The sequence below is a fragment of the Pelodiscus sinensis genome, chromosome 2, assembly GCF_049634645.1.
Source record: "Pelodiscus sinensis isolate JC-2024 chromosome 2, ASM4963464v1, whole genome shotgun sequence".
Taxonomy (NCBI): domain Eukaryota; kingdom Metazoa; phylum Chordata; order Testudines; family Trionychidae; genus Pelodiscus; species Pelodiscus sinensis.
Window position 1 is genome coordinate 132,013,194 of NC_134712.1, and position 21,098 is coordinate 132,034,291.

General features: G+C 43.3%; 1 protein-coding gene across 4 annotated transcripts in view; it reads right to left on the bottom strand.

Moving 5' to 3' along the window:
* The window catches only part of TRIO (trio Rho guanine nucleotide exchange factor), a 412,227-nt gene that overhangs the window by 141,120 nt on the left and 250,009 nt on the right, over positions 1–21,098 (bottom strand). For all 4 annotated transcript variants that reach the window (XM_006117079.4, XM_075921462.1, XM_014570469.3 and 1 more), the window contains exons 21-28: positions 16,953–17,075; positions 15,429–15,623; positions 15,179–15,294; positions 14,461–14,527; positions 13,630–13,739; positions 11,701–11,770; positions 11,149–11,238; positions 1,905–1,997 (exon numbers count right to left, since the gene is read on the bottom strand). In XM_006117079.4, the coding sequence (XP_006117141.2) occupies positions 1,905–1,997; positions 11,149–11,238; positions 11,701–11,770; positions 13,630–13,739; positions 14,461–14,527; positions 15,179–15,294; positions 15,429–15,623; positions 16,953–17,075 (864 nt within the window). The remainder of the gene's footprint in view (positions 1–1,904; positions 1,998–11,148; positions 11,239–11,700; positions 11,771–13,629; positions 13,740–14,460; positions 14,528–15,178; positions 15,295–15,428; positions 15,624–16,952; positions 17,076–21,098) is intronic.

The window sequence follows — 21,098 nt, forward strand, 5'->3', positions numbered from 1 at the left end:
GCAACTACACCCACTTCTGTGTATTTGGTACAGGCTGCTTCCAAAAGTGAAAGAAGCCTAGCCTATTTTCTGATGCTGATCCAGATAACAGGCAAAAACTAATGGAAACAACCAATCTAGGCATTCTCACCAGTGCAGATGAAAGCCAGACAATGCCAGTGTGTTTTTTGGCTCTGGCATTTTAGGCTGAAATTTCATGAGGAAAGCTTGCCATTTCTAGCATTATTAAATGCAACCACAAGCAGCCCTACACTGGACTCATAACACAAATTTCAATTCAAGACTGAACCAACTTGCAACCCTGCCACTGCATTCCTTCACTAATTATGAAACAACTATAAATGAAGACTGTCATTCATTCCTAACTTTCAATTGGCTTTTATTTTTTTTATTTACATGGGGATACGGGGTTGGTCCTCATTTTCTTCTCCCTCTAAAAAAATATTAATATAACTAAAGGCTTATGCAGCGACATTCTAGAAGCTATTCACAAACTCTTGGGAAGGATATTAGGTTATTATTTTTAACTAGAAAAACCAATGAAGTATTTTTTTTTTCATTGAAGTAGGATTCTAGGCAGGTTTATAGGTGTCACATGTTATTTTCAGGCATCTCAACAGAAAATTGTTTTTTAGAACCATTTTTCATGTTTAAGCATTTTCTTACTCCAATTCCTGAGGTTCACAACTTTATTCAGCACATGCCTATTTATTTAGCCAAGTGACAATATCATCAGTTCTTTTAGGCCAGTGCTCAACATAGTAAACAAGCATTCATTGACAGCGTGCATCATGGCCTATGTCGTGCTGCTGCTGCACAAAAGGCGATATTGTGAAGGCCCCAGCGATACTGGTTGGCTGCAAAAAGAACTTGCCTGGTCTGAAACCTGCTCAATAGGAACCACTGGTAATGGGGCAAATCAAAACCAGGTGAGCAAACTGTGCCATCAGCAATGAGGGGCTGGTTGGGAATTTTAATGGCTATCTATTCCTCTCGCCAGAGTGTTTCCACCCTAACGTCCTAGCGTGACAGATGAGACCATTATCTGCGATGTGATGGCAAATGTGCAGCTGGTTATTTAAAAAGGCCATTGTGCAACAAAGGCTTGGACTGGCATGTACCTTCTCCAGCAACTTGCCATTTCAACCTCAATTGATAGGAGGAGGAGAAATAATGCTCAGAACTGGAAGCCTTGGGAGTAAGATGGATGCAAAGTACCAGAAATGATGCACATGGTGGCATGTAACTGCGAATCCAACAGTCTGGTGTGCGACAATCAACTTCATACTTGTGCAGAGTACTCTGCCACCAAATATGAGTTGGCAAGAGCTAATGTCCGCAAGGTAAGACTGTTGCACATCTAAACTTTGGCTGCTGTCTTCTTCAGGTGGGCCTGGTAATGTAATGTGCAGCCTAAGGACACACCTAGATAGACCAATACTACATGATGCTTCATCTTCTGACCATTCAGATAACCATTCAGTTCTCTGGGTGCACTGGTGTGACAAAGATGGAACAAACTGGAGACTCTTTTTACAATGTTTGACTGGAGGTGCCAAGTCCTACAGTAGTCAGCTAACTTTGCCATGTCCTGGTTTAAGGTGGCATTAAGCTCACAAACCACGTGGGTCTGGGTACCACAAAAGAGGTTGTCTGTGTGAATGAACTTTTGTGACTCCACTGTTGGCAGGTCATTGATGTTACAGTTGAATAGGAAAGCACAGAATCCTGCGGCAACCTGTTCCTCTGTTGTCTCCAAGCACTCGTCTTCAGTAAGGCTCACTGAACAGCGACAGCATCAGGACTTATGCAAGCAACAGTATTACTAATTATGATAGGAGTTTTCCTGTATGAGAACTGCAGCATCAGACAGTTCAGTCCTAAAATTTTCATGTGATACCTACCTTTAAAAGGAGCTGATATTTTGTTATCCTCTGGACAGGTTTGATAAGGTAAGAGGAGATAGAGTTGGCCAATCCATGTCGCTGTTGTATTTCCTGCATTAAACAATAACAAATGTGAATGTCACGTGTATAAACAACAGTAAGTTACCCAGCCAGCAGTGTTACCTTTGATACAGAACCTGTATTTTCCATTGTAATTAGCAAAGAAGAAAAGAATGGTATAGAAAGATTTTCAAACCAAAGCATACAGTTTAAGTCTATTTGCTCCCCCTTACATATAAAAACTCTTTTGCCTTCTCTGGCCAATTGCATTTTTTAAAAAGGACCTGCATCTGACTAGCAAAGATTCTGGATCTGAAACACTGAGTGAAGACATCTGAACTTAGATTATTATTTCCCAAGTCACTTTGGTTAAACAGGAAAACGCTTTTGGATGTTTCCATCTGGCAATAGCCAACATCCATTTGGGAACAGGTTTTGCCATATAGTTTGCTAGTTTAAGTGTAACCAATTCAAGAAAACATGTTTCATTAACTGCTGATTCTATGCCAGCAGAGGGAGCATGAAATATAATTTAGTGACAACTTACCAGAAAAGAGAGAGCTCAGCAACAGTAGGCAAGATTTTTAAGAGGAAAGCTGAGTATTTACATCAAGAGGAATTCTTCCATTACACTAGAACAGTTATAAAAGTAGGCTATTTAAGAATTTCAAATACTGAATGTTTAACTGATTGCTTTGTGTCAATTTGGCACAAAAGGTTAACATAATTTACACCCACAGGATAATTGTACTCATTTAAAAGTAGCAAATTATTGAATCCTTGAGCTATTAAACCATGACTGTAATACAATCACACACACAGCATGTGGTACATGGCTCTGTACTAAATATGAAGTCAAGTGTGTTTTTAGTCTGAAGCTGAAATGCTAGATACTGCTTTTTAAAGGAGATCTTAGGTTTACGGGTTTATAAAGGTGGAATACAATTCCTATAATATGCAATGCAGTCTTAGTGTCTAAATACTTAGATTAGTGATAGAAATGTAGCCGTGTTAGTCTGGGGGTAGCTGAAGCAAAATGCAGGACAATGTAGCACTTTAAAGACTAACAAGATGGTTTATTAGATGATGAGCTTTCGTGGGCCAGACCCACTTCCTCAGATCAAAGGAAGTGGGTCTGGCCCACGAAAGCTCATCATCTAATAAACCATCTTGTTAGTCTTTAAAGTGCTACATTGTCCTACATTTTGCTTTAAATACTTAGATATGAGTGTTATATGCCTGAGCGTTATGTGCAAATATGTGTCCATATCTCCACACTTTTTACATCAATGTAAGTTGCCTAATTATACATTAGATAGCATTATTTGGTCATCTCTAACCAGTTTTCTCCCCCAAACACAGATGTTCATTTTCATTTATTAGAAATGCATTATATGGAAGTCCAACACAATGGGTCTTTAAAATGTTCATGGTGTTGGTGGCATTATCAAAATCTCTTTGGTATACAATTCAGATACCAGTAAAGATTTTTAAATCACAAGCCCCCTTTTTCTCCTCTTTGCACAAATAATTCTTCCCAATATCCATTTCACTAGTGATGGTTCAGTGCACATACTTCAGCAGGGGGAGTAGCATAATTGATTCTTAAATACCCATGCACTCTTTAGCCAAGGGCCTTTTGGAAAGGGCCTTTAATGTGGCAATTATGAGTCCTCAGTGACATTCAGGTGCTGAAAGTCCAGAAGCAGTTGCTGCCGCTTTGCCCTTGTCTTTAATGGACATTGCACATCTCTGGTAAGAACTCCCATATAAAAGCAAGGGGTGCCATAACTGGACTGACAGTTACGATGGGCTATATAAACCCCTTATTGGACAGGGTGCGCGTAGGGGAGAGGGGGACTTGAGTTACCATGGGGGTGAGCGGGATATCTTACGGTGCAGCTCTGGGCTACGACTCTGCTTTTCCACCAGAACTGAGCCCACCCTGAGCCAAGGAGCATAGGAGCCACAGCACCCAGCAACTGGAAGCAGGGCTGGAAGCAGGTGATGTTCCCCAGGTACAGGCAGTGGCCAGATGGGGTGCATGTCTAGGTAGAAAGTCACCCAGGGAAGACAACTTGAGGCAGACATCAGATGTCAACAAGTGAGCAGCTGGACCAGCCTGGCAGGGCCTTGAGTTGGAAGCTGATGGAGTGAGAGGAACTGGACTCTCCTACCCCATTCTACACTGTATCTACTAGAAGGACTGTACCCAAAGAAGAAAAGGTTACTTACCTTGTAACTGTTGTTCTTCGAGATGTGTTGCTCATGTCCTTTCCAATCAGGTGTGTGTGCACCACATGCACGGAGTTCCGGAGCCTTTTCCCCTAGCAGTATCCATAGGGCCAGTACAGGGAGACCCCTGGAGTGGCGCCGGCATAGCGGTGCATATATACACCTGCTGGCCCCTCACCCCCTCAGTTCCTCCTCGCCTAATAGCTCCTACAAAGGGGAGATGGGTGGGGGGATTTGGAATGGACATGAGCAACACATCTCGAAGAACAACAGTTACAAGGCAAATAACCTTTTCTTCTTCTTCCAGTGCTTGCTCATGTCCATTTCAGTCAGGTGATTCCCAAGCTGTATCCCAGGCAGTGAGGTTGGAGAGTAACAATGTCTATTTGTCCACAGATTACACCACCACCCTGCCTACTGAATAATTGTGTAACGTTCTGAAAATGTATGGACTGAGGACCATGTGGCTGCCCTACAGATGTCAATGATCGGCACTTGAGCCAAAGATGCCACAGATGCTGCCTGCACTCTTGTGGAATGTGCCATTAGCGGGGGGAGAGCGGAAGTTTCTTACTCATCCCCCGCTGGCATTCTCTAATACAGGAGGTAATCCATGATGATAGGCACTGGGCCAAAATTGGAGATCCTTTCATTCTTTCTGTGATGGAAATAAAGAGCTCTACAGATTTATGAAAGTGTTTTGTCCTTTCTATGTAAAAAGCAATGGCTCTCCTCACATCTAGATAGTGTAAAGTCTGTTCCCTAGCTGACAAATGAGGTTAGGAAAAAACATAGGTAGGTAAATGTCCTGGGATGTATGGAAGTGGGATACCACTTTGGGAAGGAAGGCCGGGTCAGGCTGTAGTCGGACTTTATCCTTGAAAAGGACTGTATACGATGGTTCTGAGGTCATCACTCGGAGCTTGGATACCCTTCTAGCCAAGGCTTTCGCTACTAAGAACACTACCTTCCATGACAGGTGTTTTAGCGAACAAGTGGCAAGAAGCTCAAATTTTGGTCTCATGAGACCCTTAAGGACTACATTACAGTCCCATGGTGGAACCGGGAAGGGGGGGGGGGGCGTGTATATGGTAATAAGTCTGTTAATTCCTTTCATGAATCTCTTTACCATGTAATTGGTGAACACCGACCTCCCGCTCTCCCCCGGGTGAAAGGTTGTGATTGCTGCGAGGTATACCCTCAAAGAGAAGGTAGCAAGGCCCTGATTCCTGAGATATAAACAGATAGTCCAATATCAATGGAATACTGCCCGTGGTCGGTTCGATTCCCTTTCTCAGTGTCCTCGCCGAGAGTTTCTTCCATTTAGCTTCCTATAGGGCTCTTGTGGATGGTTTCCTACTTTCCAGTAACACTCTCTGGACCTCCGCCGAACAATCCCATTCTAGTGTGGAGAGCCACTCAGGAACCAAGCTGTGAGATGGAGGGCTGTCCGGTTGGGAGAGCATAAGGTTCCTTGTCCCAGGTCTTGCGTAATTAGATTCGGGACTAGAGGCAGGTGTACTGGTTCCTCTATTGACAACTCCCACAGGATGGAGAACCGATGTTGTCTCATCCACATCGGCGCTATCACAATCACCATTGCTCTGAATCGTCTGACTCTGAGAAGGGTGTCCTGTATCAGCGGAAAGGGAGGGAATGCATACAGGAGCTGGGGTGGCAAGTTTATGTGCACAGCATCCCCTAGGGACCCCGCGCCCTGTCCCATGAAGGAGCAGAAGTTCAGGCACTGGGTATTGGTCCTGAAGGCGAAAAGGTCCAGAAGGGGATGACCCCAGCTCCGGAAGACTTCCTCTAAAATGTCCCTTCTGATCATCCACTCGTGGACTTGAAAGGACCGACTGAGTTTGTCTGATAAGAGTGTTGCTGGATCCAGGAAGGTAAGTCGCCTACAGGTGGATGACCCTGGAGATACAGGTCTCCCAGAGCCACAGGGCCTCCCTGCACAGGGGGGAGGATCGAGTGCACCCCTGCCTGTCAATGTAGAACATGGCAGTGTTGTCGATCAGCACTTCCATTCCTCTGTTCTCCAGGTAGGGCAGGAAGGTGTGGCATGCTAGTCTGACAGCCCTGAGCTCTTTTACGTTTATGTGCAATTTCAACTCTGTTGGTGACTATAACCCCTCCGTCCAGAGAGTCCCTAGGTGGGCTCCCCACCTGGCGTCTAATGCATCTGTCACCAGTTGCACAGACGGGACTTGTTTGGTGAAAGAAACCCCTGTATATACTATGTCTTCACTCCTTGAACTGGTGGATGCAGGAAGTACCCCTTCCGGGATCATGACTACCATGTCCAAGGGGTGTTGAACTGGATGGTGGACTGACCGTAGTCAACTCTGCAGTGGACGAAGCCTGAGTCTGGCGTGGGTCACCACATATGTGCAGGCTGCCATATGGCCCAAAAGTCACATGCAGTTGCGGACCGTAATTATACGTGATTTGTGAAGGGCTATGATCATCATTCTCAGGGTTTGGAATCTGTGATTGGGTAGAAAAGCCATCTCCAATGTGGAGTTTAAATGAGCTCCCACAAACTCTATTATTTGCACGGGTATTGTGGTGGATCTTCTTTGTTTATTATGAGGCCCAGCTTGAGGAACAGACTTCTGGTGTTTGCAATGTGTCCCATCACTTGCGTTCGGGAAGATCCCTGTATCAGCCAGTCGTCCAGGTACGGAAAGACGTGTATTCCCTGGCGTCTCATAAAAGTCGCAACCAGTGCCATGCATTTTGTGAATACTCTCGATGCTGTAAATAGACCGACGGGCAGGGCTGTGAATTGGAAATGTTCCGTGCTCACTACGAATCTCAGGAACCTTCTGTGTGCAGGCGCAATGGTGATATGGAAGTAGGCATCCTGTAAGTCGAGGGCAGCATACCAATCCCCTTTCTGGAGGGAAGGGATGATAGAGGATAGGGTTAGCATTCTGAATTTCGTTTTCTTTATGAATGCGTTTAGAGCTCCGAGGTCTAGAATGGGACGGAGACCTCCCTTTGCTTTCGGGATAAGAAAATATCTGGAATAGAAGCCCCTGCCTCTGAACTCTGGAGGGACCGACTCTACTGATCCGAGGTGAAGGAGTTTTGTTACCTCTTGTCTTAGCAGGGATTCGTGAGATGGGTCCCTGAAGAGGGAAGAGTAGATGGGGGGGTAGAGGTGGGGGTAGACGTAAAGGGAATAGAATATACCTTTGCTACCAGGCTCAGGAACCATTGATTCGAAGTTATGCTTGATCAAGCCTAACGGGAGAGGCGGAAAACAAAAAGGGGTTGTAATGGTGCGCTATCCTCGACCATGCCTTCAAAACGATGGTTTGGACTGGTGCCCCTGGGATGTAGTTGGTCCCTTGTCATGTTCAGACCTGGAAACCCTCTGACTACCACAGGATTGATCATGCCAGCTGTTACCACGGCCTCTTCTCCTTCCCTGATCTGTATTAAAGCCTTGCAGGAATGGTTTTGAAGCCTGTCGGGGGTTCAGCAGTCTCCTTAAGGGCCCAGGCTTATGAATCCCCAGGGATCTTAGAGTCGCTTTTGGGTCCTTTAGACTGTGCAGCTTAGAGCCCGTTTGTTCTGAGAAAAGTCCCCCTCCCCCCTCAAATGGAAGGTCCTGCAATGTGGTTTGCACTTCAGGGGGAATTCCCGATACCTGCAGCCACGCATTTCTCCTCATTACAATGGCCGTAGCCATTGTTCTGGCTGCTGAGTCGGCGGAATCAAGGGCCACCTGTAAGGTCGTACAAGCCACCATTTTGCCCTCCTTGGTTAGGGCCGCAAATTCTTGGCGAGACTCCTGTGGAAGCCGGTCCTTGAATTTGTCCACGGCTGACCATGTATTAAAAAGCGTACTTTCCCAGCATGGCCTGTTGGTTAGCAATACACAGTTGTAATCCTCTGGTGGCAACAGGTCTAACTTCTTGGGCTCTTTTGCTTTGGGAGTAGGACCCGGGAGACCCTGGCACTCTCTCTGTCCTGCTGCTTGGACCTGGGTGAGGGCGTGAAAAGAGATATTTGTGGCCCACTTTGGGAACAAAATAATGCTTCTCCACACCTTTCTATGTGGGAAGAATGGAGGCAGGAGTCAGCCATAATGTTTTTGACAGTTTCTCTACTGTCCTGTTATGGGGTCAACCCTCATCGGCTCGTCCTCATGCTGATTTGCCCGTACTGATGCCGGCTCCCATTTGATAGTCTGATGGGCAAGCCCATGGGCACTTGTGTCACCTGCCTCTGTTGGTCTGGAAGTCTATGCAGTCATCAACTTATCCACCTCTGATGCGGGGGCACAGTGCTGTAGTCTGTGCATTCGGACACAGTGGTGCCGGACGGGGCGGGACATTAGCTGCTCCCAGTGCTGACCACATGGTGGATAATGGCAGCATCGTAGCCTGAGTCAACAGCGATGAGACTGGCACCGATGGTACCGGGGACGGTGCATGGCTCAGTGCCGGGGTTGAAATTGGTGCAGGGATCAGCATGAGCAGTGGGGTCGCTGTCCGTACTGCTGTTGGTGCCGGTGCCGGTGCCGCTGTTGGTGCTGGGTACAGTGACCCGTGTATGGTACCGGATACGTTGCCGACATCAACAGCCGAGCCGGTGTAGATAGGGACTGCACTAACCCCGGCTCCGTGCCCCGTGGTGGTGCTGAGAAGTGTCCTGGAATCCAGGGGGTAGAAGTTGCGGGACACATGCACGATGGGACACATGCAGGAACTGGGAGGATGCCACTGCTGAGGTCGGCACCAGCACTGTAGCTCCCCAGTGCGCTGTAGGAGCGACAGGTACCGGGGCATTCAGGCATTGCAGGTCCGGTACTGCAGACAGCAGCGGCTCCTGAGCGGTCATTGCTATAAGGTTGCGTGCAACATTAAAGGTTTCCGGGGTCAAAGGCCTCAGTTTTGGGAGTGGCCCTTCAGCTTCTCCTTTCAAGGAAGAGCGAGTATGGCCTGACTCCTTACTTGGCTCCTTAGGTGTCTTCACTGCCGAGTGTCCCTCCTGTGGGTGCACCTTCTGGCCCCTCCTGTCCAGGGATCTTCCTCCAGAGTCCTTCAGTTTCCTCTGTACTGGAGAGTGGGAGCGGTGCCATGAAGCGGTGCTTGTGCTTCGCAGGGCCCGTAGAGCCGTCTGGAACCGAGGAGGAAGTGCCCCGCACCGACTGAGGCTCCTCTGGTGCCAGCGGCTGCAGCGTAGACTCCATGAGGCGCCTCTTCAGTCTGGCATCTCTTTCTCTCCTAGTCCTGGGCTTGAATCCCCTACAGATTTTACAGATCTGAATGGAGTATGTCTCCCCCAAGCACCTTAGGCAGGACTTGTGGGGGTCACCACAGGGCATAGGTTTAAGGCAGGACGCACACTGCTTAAAACTGTGGGGCCCTGGCATCTCTTCCCCGGCTGAGGAGAGGTGCAGGGGATAAACAGCCCCTCTTATAATAAAACTATTTACAACAATATACTAAAAACTAACAGGAACACTAACTAATTACAAAGAAGCTAGGGGTAGACTGATTGTCTAGAATGCTCCAGCTACCGTCAAAGGCAGTAAGAAAGAACTGAAGGGGTGAGGGTCCAGCAGGTGTATATATGCCCTGATATGCCGGCGCCACTCCAGGGGGCTCCCCGTGCTGACCCTACGGATACTGCTAGGAGAAAAGGCTCCGCAACTCTGTGCACACGGCACGCGCACACCTGATTGGAACGGACATGAGCAAGCACTCCAAGAAGCACTATAAACACTCAGCAGAGTTGTGTGAGCTACACCTGTTAGGGGCAATTGCTAGCATAGGTACTAAGCACTAGACAGGAGACTCTTTACCCTAAATTCATCATTTTTAGAATGTGCAGCATGCGCCTCAAACTGTAGTTTTTATATCTGAGTTTTAACTATTAAAAATCTATTTGCATTTCAGAACATTCAACCATAACTATGTTTCCAATTCCTTTGATAGGCAATAGCAACTGTTTAAAATTATATTTTAATTGATTTTATTGCACTAACATAGCAACACAGCACTACATATTAGACACCACGCAAGCAAGTTGTTGAGTAACTGATAAGCCTAGGCTTATTGGTTAGTTGAATTTTCTACTCACATTTCCCCCTCACACCCTCACTGCCTCTCTATCTGCCTGCCTGGCTCTTACTACATTTAAAATTCAGAGCTGCAGTGGGGATAGTGCCTGGACCCGGCACAAGCTGGGACTGAGCTGGGCTTGCTCAGTCCCTGGACCTACCCACACTGCGGTTCTGCAGTTTAAATGTAGTAGAAGCTGTGCTGCCTGCCCACTTGGCTCTTACTAAACTGCAGAAGTGCAGCAGAGGTAGCGCCCACACCTGGTGTGAGCTGGGACAGACTTCCTCCCTTATCAACTAATCATGTAGTCGAAAGAATTTTTATTGGCTATGCGATTAGTGGAACACCCAATTCTTAACATCCCTACATAGACATAAAAGTTCTCAGATTTACTTTGACTTTTTTTTTTCGACAGGACAGAGTGGCTTTGATTTTAAAATCTTGTCTAACAAGAAACAGCCTTTCTGAAAGTTGATTTGCTAAATTGCTTCATTCTTTGTGGCATTTCTCTGATTTCTTAAGTATGACGACCAGGGTTCCCTAGAAGCTGCAGAGCAGCACAGCTTCACAGGTGATGAATCAGCCCCACCCAGTCAGTCAGCTCTGTGCATGGGAACACTGAGCTTCTGAAAGGGCAGGGCTGTGAAGCTGTGCTGCTGCTGAGCTTAGAGGGAACACTGACAAAGACTTATACCATATTCTGTTACTGATTATATGTTAAAAATTGGGATCATCAGTGTTATTTATTAATTATGGAAAGTTTTTCTGGTGTTACTAGTAGATGTCTAAATTCTTAGGCATTCCAACGTAATCAGAACAGTATGATTAAAACAACCCATCCACATTTTTAACACATGCACAAAGAGCCTAGTACTTACATCAAAATATGCTCCTGCATGCTCCAATATCAGCTGGGTGGAATCTGGCTTATTTTTGCAATATGTTACATACATTTGGAACTTGTCTGCCTGCAGAACAAAATGCAAATTTAAACAGCTTATCAAAGAGCATTTCTACTGCCTGAAACCAGTCAAACTACTGGGATTCTTTTCTAAGTCATCCCAACATTGTGAGAAAATACCCAGCATAGAGCGCTGGGTAGATACAAAATTTGTATCCACATCCAATTAACTTTCTGCAAACATGGTCAATGGCTATCCAGGATGGCTCTTTAAACATATTACAATCAAAATAATAACAAGGAATGAGAAAGTTGATTTAGAACTCTGATCTGCCCTCAGGTGAATGCATATAAATCAAACTCATTTCAATGGGAGTCATATTCTTGCATTTGTTGGCAGACATTGGTTTTTTGAAGTCAATAGTTTGTTTCCTCCAAGAAGAAGAAAGACTACACAAAGCAAAAGCCTCCATCTCCTTCTGCTTTCAATTTCATTCATTACTTCTATCACCAACCATGATTTCATTACCCAAGTTACAAAGCAGTGTCCAACATCTTCTGGTAACTGTTCGTATTTCTCCAACTCCTTTAAGAATATGCTATGGGGAGAGAGAAAAAAGGAAACAATGCTATTCAAAGGAACATGGCATGTTTTCATTAGGACAGCTAACATTTATTTCGAGTTCAAGCAGATATATTGTTACGGAATTTTCATACAAGCAGCACACTGGCAACTGGATCACGATACTATCAATGGATGAGAATTTGGGTTGCCAAGACACGATAAATAAATATCACATTTCAAACAATAGATTTTAAATGGTGGGTGATAATACAGCAGTAAAAAGCTCAATACAACAGTGTTTATTTACTGATTGCAGTAACTGTTGCTGTTCCCTTCAAAAAGGAGCTAATTCACGTCCTCTCACCTAATCCTAAGGAACAGTTCAATCATTAAAATGTCAGAAAAAGATAGTTAAGGAGAAGGGAGGCCAGACCCTGCAACAGAAGCTGCCTTGCCGCCCTCCCACCTCAAAGCCACCAATCAACAAAGCAAAAAAATCCTCTGCTATCTATAACCAAGACAGACTTCTTAGGAAGTTACTAAAGGGCAGACACAGGTGGCTACAACGTAACCAACAAGTGGCTCTCTCTGGAAGGAACATCTCTTCCACGTAATCTGTTATTGATCAAAGTTTCTGGTATGAATTATTTCATTAAGTCTGAGATTTTTCTCTTGATATGACATACTGCACATTGATATTGTACCTTGCGGATCATTAGAGAATGTAACTATTGTGAATCCCTCAGATAATATACAAAATGGTATCTTCTGCTAGACATTATTGCTATTTCTATTACAAAAGCTTGTAAAAGCACCCATCAGGGTCTGGCTGGTGGTAAGCCACGTAAGGCTGCGTGTTTGCCTGTTACATGATCTGCAACCTAAAAATATTTCAATCAAATGTAATTCAAGATGCAGTAAATGCATGTAACAAACAACGGGAGGTAAAATGTGAGAAAAGCCAGCTAAACATAATGCTTATGGATCATTAAGAGTTTAAAAAAATGTATACTGAGGAAGTGTCCATATTAAACTCCTTATAACCAGTGCTACTGGAAACCCTTTTTGGCAATTTTCACACAAGGGCCAGGGAACAACAGAAAAAGAGACTGAACTATCTTCTCCCAAGTAGCTAGGGTTGCAAGATACTTTTGCAAAAAATCTCGAACATGACAGGGGAAAAAATTGGTTGAGAAAAAACAAAAACCCCCACCATGGGGGACCAAATTTATTGACCAAATAAAAACGGGAGACCACACTGGATGAGCAAAAAAGTCTCTGCACCTTTAAATACCCACACTCCATACTCCCTCCGCCCCCGCCAAATGCTGCAGGGGAAAAATGTCCCCTCCAGCCTTCCGTCCGAGAAAAACAGAAGACGCAATTACCGGACTGTCCGGGTAAAAACCGGACACCTGGCAACCCTACCAGCCGCAATGGTTTCTAAAATCAGAAATGAGGCCCACTGGCAGGTGAACATGATGAGCCTAGTATAATCACTGCCCGTGCTAAGTAGAATCAGTGGTCTCCATCTCTTCAAGGCAATCAACCAATCTAGAACTTTACGTAAGTGTTCAAGTTGCTTCTGAAAAAATTCAAGATTAGAAGACATATCTGGGCCAGAGAAGATTATTGTAAATGGATCTATATAGATATTTACATTTACTAAAAAATTCTATCATTGAAGCCGGTAATTCAAACATGAGGCAAAGTGTCCTTTATTCATATATATATATATATATATATATATATATATATATATATATATATATATATATATATATATACACATACATACACACACACATTCACACAATATTTTGATTGGGAAATACCTGAAGTGATCAGTTAATCTTTACTAGTAAACATTGTCATGTAAGCTAAGTTACTCACTTATTATGGAACTCATAGATTTCCTGCATGTTTCCGAAGATAATGTGTTCTTTGTTTACAATGCCAGGAGGGATCTCCTCAACGCCACTGGTCATCTCCCATAGATATGTCTGACCGGAAGGAAGAAGGCACATGAAAATGTATCAAGTTCCCTAACAGTAGCAATTTTTGATGTTTGTAAGTAAATATTCTCACAGGGAAAAGTACAAAAAAATTCAACGTTTGGTGTATGTATACACTACAGCTTAAAAAAGTCAAGGCCAGAAACTGACAATCAAATATGATCCTTGAGACTATCTTTTAAAATGTGCAATCTTTCTGACAACAAACAGTGCTTCACACTATTATAATCAAGGTTACATTTGGTTTCCAGAAGTTTTCATTTTGTGTAATAGCTACTGCTGAGCATTACTTGCGCGAGTTAAACAATTACTGGGCACTTTTCCATGGAACCTCTCTGAATTTCTATTCAGAGAGAGGCAGTCAATCCTGAAACACGTGATAAACATAATAAAAGAATTAACAGAGGCTCGCTCATCTCTGCTACTAACAAAACAAACTGATCAAAAACCAAAAAAAGTGGACAGTCATTTCTGAATACATTAAAGTGTTTTCAAGAGAACAAAGAGCAATGAAGTGTTATAAATGAAAATGAGAAAAAAAGCATGCGGGATAATTTCTCCGTTGTTGACACCAGCAAGTTAGCCGGAGGCATAGATTAGTTCAGAATTTGGCCCTATGATTACAAACTAACACCATTTGGCTGCTAAAGAAATTCAGAAGCAAAATGATATACGTAAGGAAACCTTGTCCCATAAAATATACACTTACATCCATACATTCCCGGAGATCTCTTACGTAAGCCTTTTCTGTCTGAATGAGCTCAGCCATAATGAACCTTAAAAATGACAAAAGAATGAAAGATGAAATCTCAGCCTTTTAGCTCACATGAGAATGCTTTTCCACTAATCAGAATATGCTCTCTCCTTTCCAATGAGTTTATTGTGTTTCCGATATTACAAGAAAAGCTATTAAAAGCTTAATTAACATCAAGAGGACGTTTTTGTGGGGAGATGGTTTCCCACTAGTATAGTTTAAATTGAAAAAAAAAAAACAATTAAGGAATGAAGCAACAAGGATTTTAAGACAATTAATATAGGAAAAAAAATCTCTGACCTTTTATGGATTTGTGTTACTTATTTGAAATTTTAACAGTCTTATTTTGCAAATACTTTGACCCTTATTACTACTATTTCCCTCCTTATCCACTTATTTTTTGTGAATTTTTCTGGAATTCTACCAATTCTTTTTTTTTTTTTTTTTTTTTTTTTAAATAATCCTTTCTAAATCCAGATAGTCAAGAAATCAAAATTGGAATAAGGCAATGAATAAGTCTATGCAAGACTATGGGAGGTACACGCCAAGTAATACAGTGTTCTCCTTTCCTACATTCTTATATACAGTGGTTAATTCTAATTTTTAATTAAAAAAATGACGGTTGCTCCACTAGCAGTAATGTATAGATTTGTATCTGTAAAGACTGCATTACTCTTTCCTGCGGGCAGATTTTCGCTTTTCTTCATTAAGCTCATGAGCAGCATCTCGCAGTTTCACCTCTGACCCAGGAACACTAGCTGGGATTATATCCAGCTGTAGGCTTTTGCTCTGTATTAAGGAGAAAAAGAAAAGTGGTGAAGGGAGGAGAAAGGGAATAACAATGGACAATCTAATCAGCAACAAGGAAGTATGTTAAAGTATTTGCTTATTCTTCTACTAGTATATGCAGAAATCTCACTTACTGATTTATTTGAATCAGAAGAAATCCCCAGGGCTTTTTCTAAAGAGGTCCTATATTTCTCCATGCGCAGAGAGAAGTCTCTGTACCTCTTGTCCACTGCTGTGACACATTTTTTAATCTCTGCTGCATGGGCATGCCCTTTTTCACAAAAGCCATCAGCCAGCTGTATCAACAGCTTCACCCTCTCTTTGGTTTGCTGTGAAAAACAACAGGAAAATACTGAAAAGTAAAGTTACTGCCAAGTACCTATAATGAGAGAGCTCATTTAGTGTAATTAATTACTAAAAACAAGTGGAGGGGTGATGAAAGGCAACTGGTTCTCCCCTTTATCCCACCCAAGAGTTTTAAAGCAGACACAATTTTATTTTTGAGGAACAGAAAATCAGAGTGTGCTGCCTTCTGTTTAACTTTTAGAAATTCTCTTGACTGGAAACAGAGTATATCATCTCTGCAAGGTAAACTTTTAAGGAAAGGACTATGCTTTCCTAGGTGATTCTACAGCTCCTGACACGAAAGGTGCGGATCCCTACTAAGGTATTTAAGCACAGTACAATATACAATACAAATACTAGCCCCGAGTCTGTAAAGACATAAGCTCAAACATGAGGACAATGCATCTTCCTGGCAATGGCTGTACATGTGTAGGGGATCTACACTACAATGATACTTTAACCTTGGACTGTCACTGATAATACCAGAGGCAGAACTGTGTCACATACCCAAAGGTGTGACAGGAGTAGAACATTGAAAGGGCTGGACCAAATCTTTGAGTGGACTATTGGCATGGTGTGTGTGTAAGCATGCTTAGGTCCTTCCACTTATAATGTAATCAGCGTCTCTCTTTCCTTCCTGTGTGCCCTCATGACAATTTCAAGTTCCAGCATGTGTCCTTTTTAACCAACACCTTTTTACCAATTTGAGGCTTTATTTTTTTCCCACACAGGTTAGAGAGCCAAGAGGTTTTAACAAACTGCAACTTTTTCAACGGGGAGTAGAACATGGTAATTAGGGAAACCGGTCTCTTCTGCAGTTACTGGTGCCAGAGCTCACCAATTAATATGGCACAATATGTGCTGGAATGTTAGGTTTGCACTTGTGACACGAAGTCCCATGTGGCCACAGTGTGCACAGTACTAAGCCTAGAAATATTGCATTACAATATGTTACTCTAGATAAGGGACATACCTAAATGGGTGAAGCTTTAATCTTATGCCACTGTCTCACATTAGTAAAATATTCAGTATTTTGAAGCACACAAATTGGAAAATAGGAAGTCTTACTGCATTTTGTTCACATAAAATAAGATTGAAGAGTGAAGTTCCAATTATCCATGTTTGACCTGAAAACCAACCAAGCTCAGGACTCGAAAGGAAGTTTTCTTTCTCTATTTTCAAGCAAGGCCAACACAATCCTCTAATGTAAAATTAGCAATGTTTTGCTTCCTATCATATCAAGTGGAAACAGATAAGAAAGCTAATACAGGGAGATAGAGATGAAGAGCAATAGCAGGTGTACGGTTATTTACCTTTGCAGTGATCTGAAATTCTTCATGTTCTTTTAACAACTCTTGAGTGTGATGGATACTGGAACCAGTGGAGGTATGCGTGGATAAATAAAACTCTCCATTGTCATGGATCCATTCCAAAGCCTGAATAAAGCAAGAAACAACGAATAGAAGAGTAATTTACATAATACTATTTCAGTACACATCAATTTAAGTACTCAATATACAGAAAAATACTCACATAGTAAAATTAATAGGTAGACCTATATTTTACTTTTATTCCTTCTACATTTCACCTGAAACAACAACTATGAAATGGAGTTTACATACCTGTAACCATAAATGCTTAAGATATGTGTATTTGTATTTCATACATGGGTATATATGCATGCCATGTACATGACTCTGGAAAGTCTAACGCATCTGGTGGCCCACAGTAGATCTCCTTATACTCTTGATCAAGACTACAAGAGGCAGTGTGCGCTGACACTTCTCTAGTCTCTCTATTACAAGTCAAACAGGATGCGAAGCAGAGGGGATGGAAGGTGGGTAATGGAATACAGATAAGGACCACACACTTTGAAGAACTTCCAGTTATAGGTAAATAAACTCTAATTCTTTGTCAAGTGCTGGTCTCAATGTGTAGTCCACACATGGGTGACTAACAAACAGTGCTCAGACTGAAGGGATGTGAGGAAGTCTTCAGCAAAGATGTTTGCAATACTGCAGATACTACAGCTCCAGCTGCCAGAAGAACTAGCACATAATGTCTAGCGAACATATGGACGCAACTTCAGGTGGCCACTCTGCATATATCAAGTATTGCAGTGTCCTACAAGGTTGGTAGTGATCAACAGCTTGATGTCTGGCTGGAAGCTGGTATCAAGTGGAGTGCCCAGGGTCTGGTTCTAGGGCCAGTTTAGTTCAGAATCTTTATTAATGACCTGGACAAGGGGATGAATTGCACCCTCAGCAAGTTCGCAGATGACATTAAGCTAGGGGAAGAGGTAGATATGTTGGAGAGTAGAGATAGGGTCCAGAGTGACTTAGACAAATTGTAGGATTGGGCCAAAAGAAATCTGATGAGGTTCAATAAGAACAAGTGCAAAGTTCTGCACTTGGGACAGAAGAATCCCAAGCACTGCTACAGGCTGGGGACCGACTAGCTAAGCAGCAGTTCAGCAGAAAAGGACCTGGGGATTACAGTGGATGAGAAGCTGGATATGAGTCAACAGTGTGCCCTTGCAGCCAAGAAGGCTAACAGCATATTGAGGTTAATTAGTAGGAGCATTGCCAGCAGATCTAAAGAAGTGATTATTCCCCTTTATTCGGCACTGGTGAAGCCACATCTGGAGCACTGCGTCCAATTCTGGTCCTCCACTACCAAAAGGATGTGGATGCACTGGAGAAAGTCCAGTGGAGGGCAACAAAAATGATTAGGGGGCTGAAGAACATTATGAGGAGAGAAAGAGGGATTTGGGCTTAGTCTACAGAAAAGAAGAGGGGGGAGGAGGGGATTTGATAGCAGTCATCAACTACCCAAAGTGAGTTCCAAAGAGGATGGAGAGGGGCTGTTCTCAGTGGTGACAAATGACAGAATGAAGAGCAATGTGTTCTCAAGTTGCAGTAGGGGAGATCTAGGTTGGATATTAGGAAAAAAAACCAACCTATTTCACTAGGAAGGTGATGAAGCACTGGAATGGGTTACCTTGAGAGGTAGTGGAATCTGCATTCCTAGAGGTTTTTAAGTATCGGCTTGAAAAAGCCCGGACTGGGATGATTTAGTTGGGATTGGTCCCGCTTTTAGCAGGGGGTTGGACTCGACCTTCTGAGGTCTCTTGCAACCCTATGATTTTATGATCAAGAGGACTTATTCTTATCTCACTGGCAGAAAAGTGGGGTTGAGGAAAAAGGAAAGGTAAGTTAATACTTACACAGAATTCAAAAGTAACCTTGGAGAGGAATTTAGGATGAAGATAAATGTATATCGTCTCCCTGTGAAAAACCATCAGGAGGGTTCTGCCTTGAGGGCACCCAACTCACTCATTCTCCTGGCTCAAGTGAGAGCAATTAAACGTGCAACTTCCATCAACATGAAGGACATGGAGTCAAAGGTTTAAAACTGTGGTCTGATGAATGTTGAAAGGACAAGATTAACGTCCCATTGAGGTGTAGGTTTGACCTCTGACAGAAAGCTCCTTACTAGGCCTCTCATGACTCTTACTATAATTGGGTGGCAAAACCAGAACATCCATTTATCAGAGGGTGAAAGACACTAATCACTGCGAGCTCTACCAGAAGTGAGCATATGCCCTGAGATTTTTAGAGAAGGAGATAATCTAAATGACTAGACCATCTGCAGTGCCTAGAAAAGGCTGAGTATGCTGTACCCAAATAGAGAAATGTCTCCATTTAGCTAAGGAGCGGGTCCTAGTTGAATTTTTCCTTCTTTGATTAAGGTCAACCTGAATAGATGTTGAACAGGAGCATTCTATTTTCAATATCCATCTAAACTCCAGGCCATGGGATGGAGCAAGTATGGGTTGGAGTATCTGACTTCACCCCATTCCTGAGTCAGGAGAATCAGGGAAAAGCAGATCCTGATCTCGGAACCAGGCTGACACTTTTGAGAGCTCTGTAACCAAAATGGTCTTGGCCAATTGGGTGCTAGGAGAATGACCCCTAGCCCTGTTATGGTGGATTTTTCTCAGAATTATGACAGCAAGGGAATGGGAGAAAAGGCATAGCTGAGACTGTATGACCATGATAACCTGATTTTGTTGTTCTGAGAGTTGTGGCCCACAGCTCCTCTTGCAACAATACTGGGTAAGTTTTCTGTTTGTTCAGGAAGCAAAGAGACCCTATTGAGGTGTACCCCACTCAATGATTAATTTGCTTAGGAGAGAGTCATGAACTTCACACTTGTGGGCAACAGAGAAGTGCCTGCTCATGTTCCCTGCTGGAGTTTGACGCACCTTGGAGGTACGTAGCTTGGATAGGGATTCAGTTTCTGACGCACTAGTTCCAAAGCCTAATTACTTTCAAGTAAAAGGGAAGAGAATTTGCTCTGCTCTATTTTTATGCAAAAGAGTATGGCAATGTTCCCTGACATCAACTGGCCATGGAGTGAATGTATAAATAGGAGAAAGGCTTTGCAAGATGGGCTGACTGCTCTCAGTTCTAGTATATGGAGATGCAGTCCGGCCTTCTGCAGGATTCAGATATCTTGGGCAGTATGGTTGCTCAGGTGAGCACCCTGTGCCAGAAGGGAAGAATCCATTACAATGGTGGCACTTGATTGGGAATATTGATGGGACAACCATTCTCACATTCTTCAGGTTCGACCAGTAGGTGAGAGAAGAGATGACTCTGACAGGAACAGACCCTCTAGAGTTGATTCTGATGAGTAGATGGACTACAGCCAGGCCTGTAGACGACATACAAGCAATTGGTGCCACACTGGTGCATGAAGCCACACGGCTTAAGTGAGCAGCACATGACCCTAGTTATTAGTCTGTGTATAATCTGTGCTATAGACTGCTCATTAATTGAAATGTAATCGTTGGAGGGAAAGCTCTCATGCAAAGAGAGCCCAGTGTCACTCTGATGAAGGTCATTATTAATGTGGGTAGTAAAATGAACTTTTCTTTGTTCATGAAAATATCCAAAGCTACTAGAAGATGTAGCAGAAACTTAGTTACCAACTTGACATCTTGGCAGCAGTAACTTACCCAGAGCCAACTGTTCAGATACAGGAAAACTGTTTAACTCTTCTCTCTCATTTGGGCCACCATCACAGAGAAAATGTTTGCTGCTGCTAGACCAAAGGGAAGATTCTGAACTGGAAATTTTTCTGGTCTACCATGAACTTCAAGAGTCTTCTGTTGCAGGGATAAATGTCTACATAAAAGTATCCATTCTTCATGTTAGGCGCGACAAGCTACATCCCTATTATTGATCTGAACATGACCATCTTGAATTTCAAATTTCAAACAAAGACATTCAGTTACCAAAGGGCCTGAATGGGTCTCCACCCTGTGTCTTTATCAGGGACCATGGAATAGACCCTTGTCTTGTGATATGGAAGCAAGATGCACTCTACTGCCCTTCAGAAAGGCTGCCTGTTGATTCAAAATCAGTTTGAGAGAGCAGTATCAGAATGAGAAC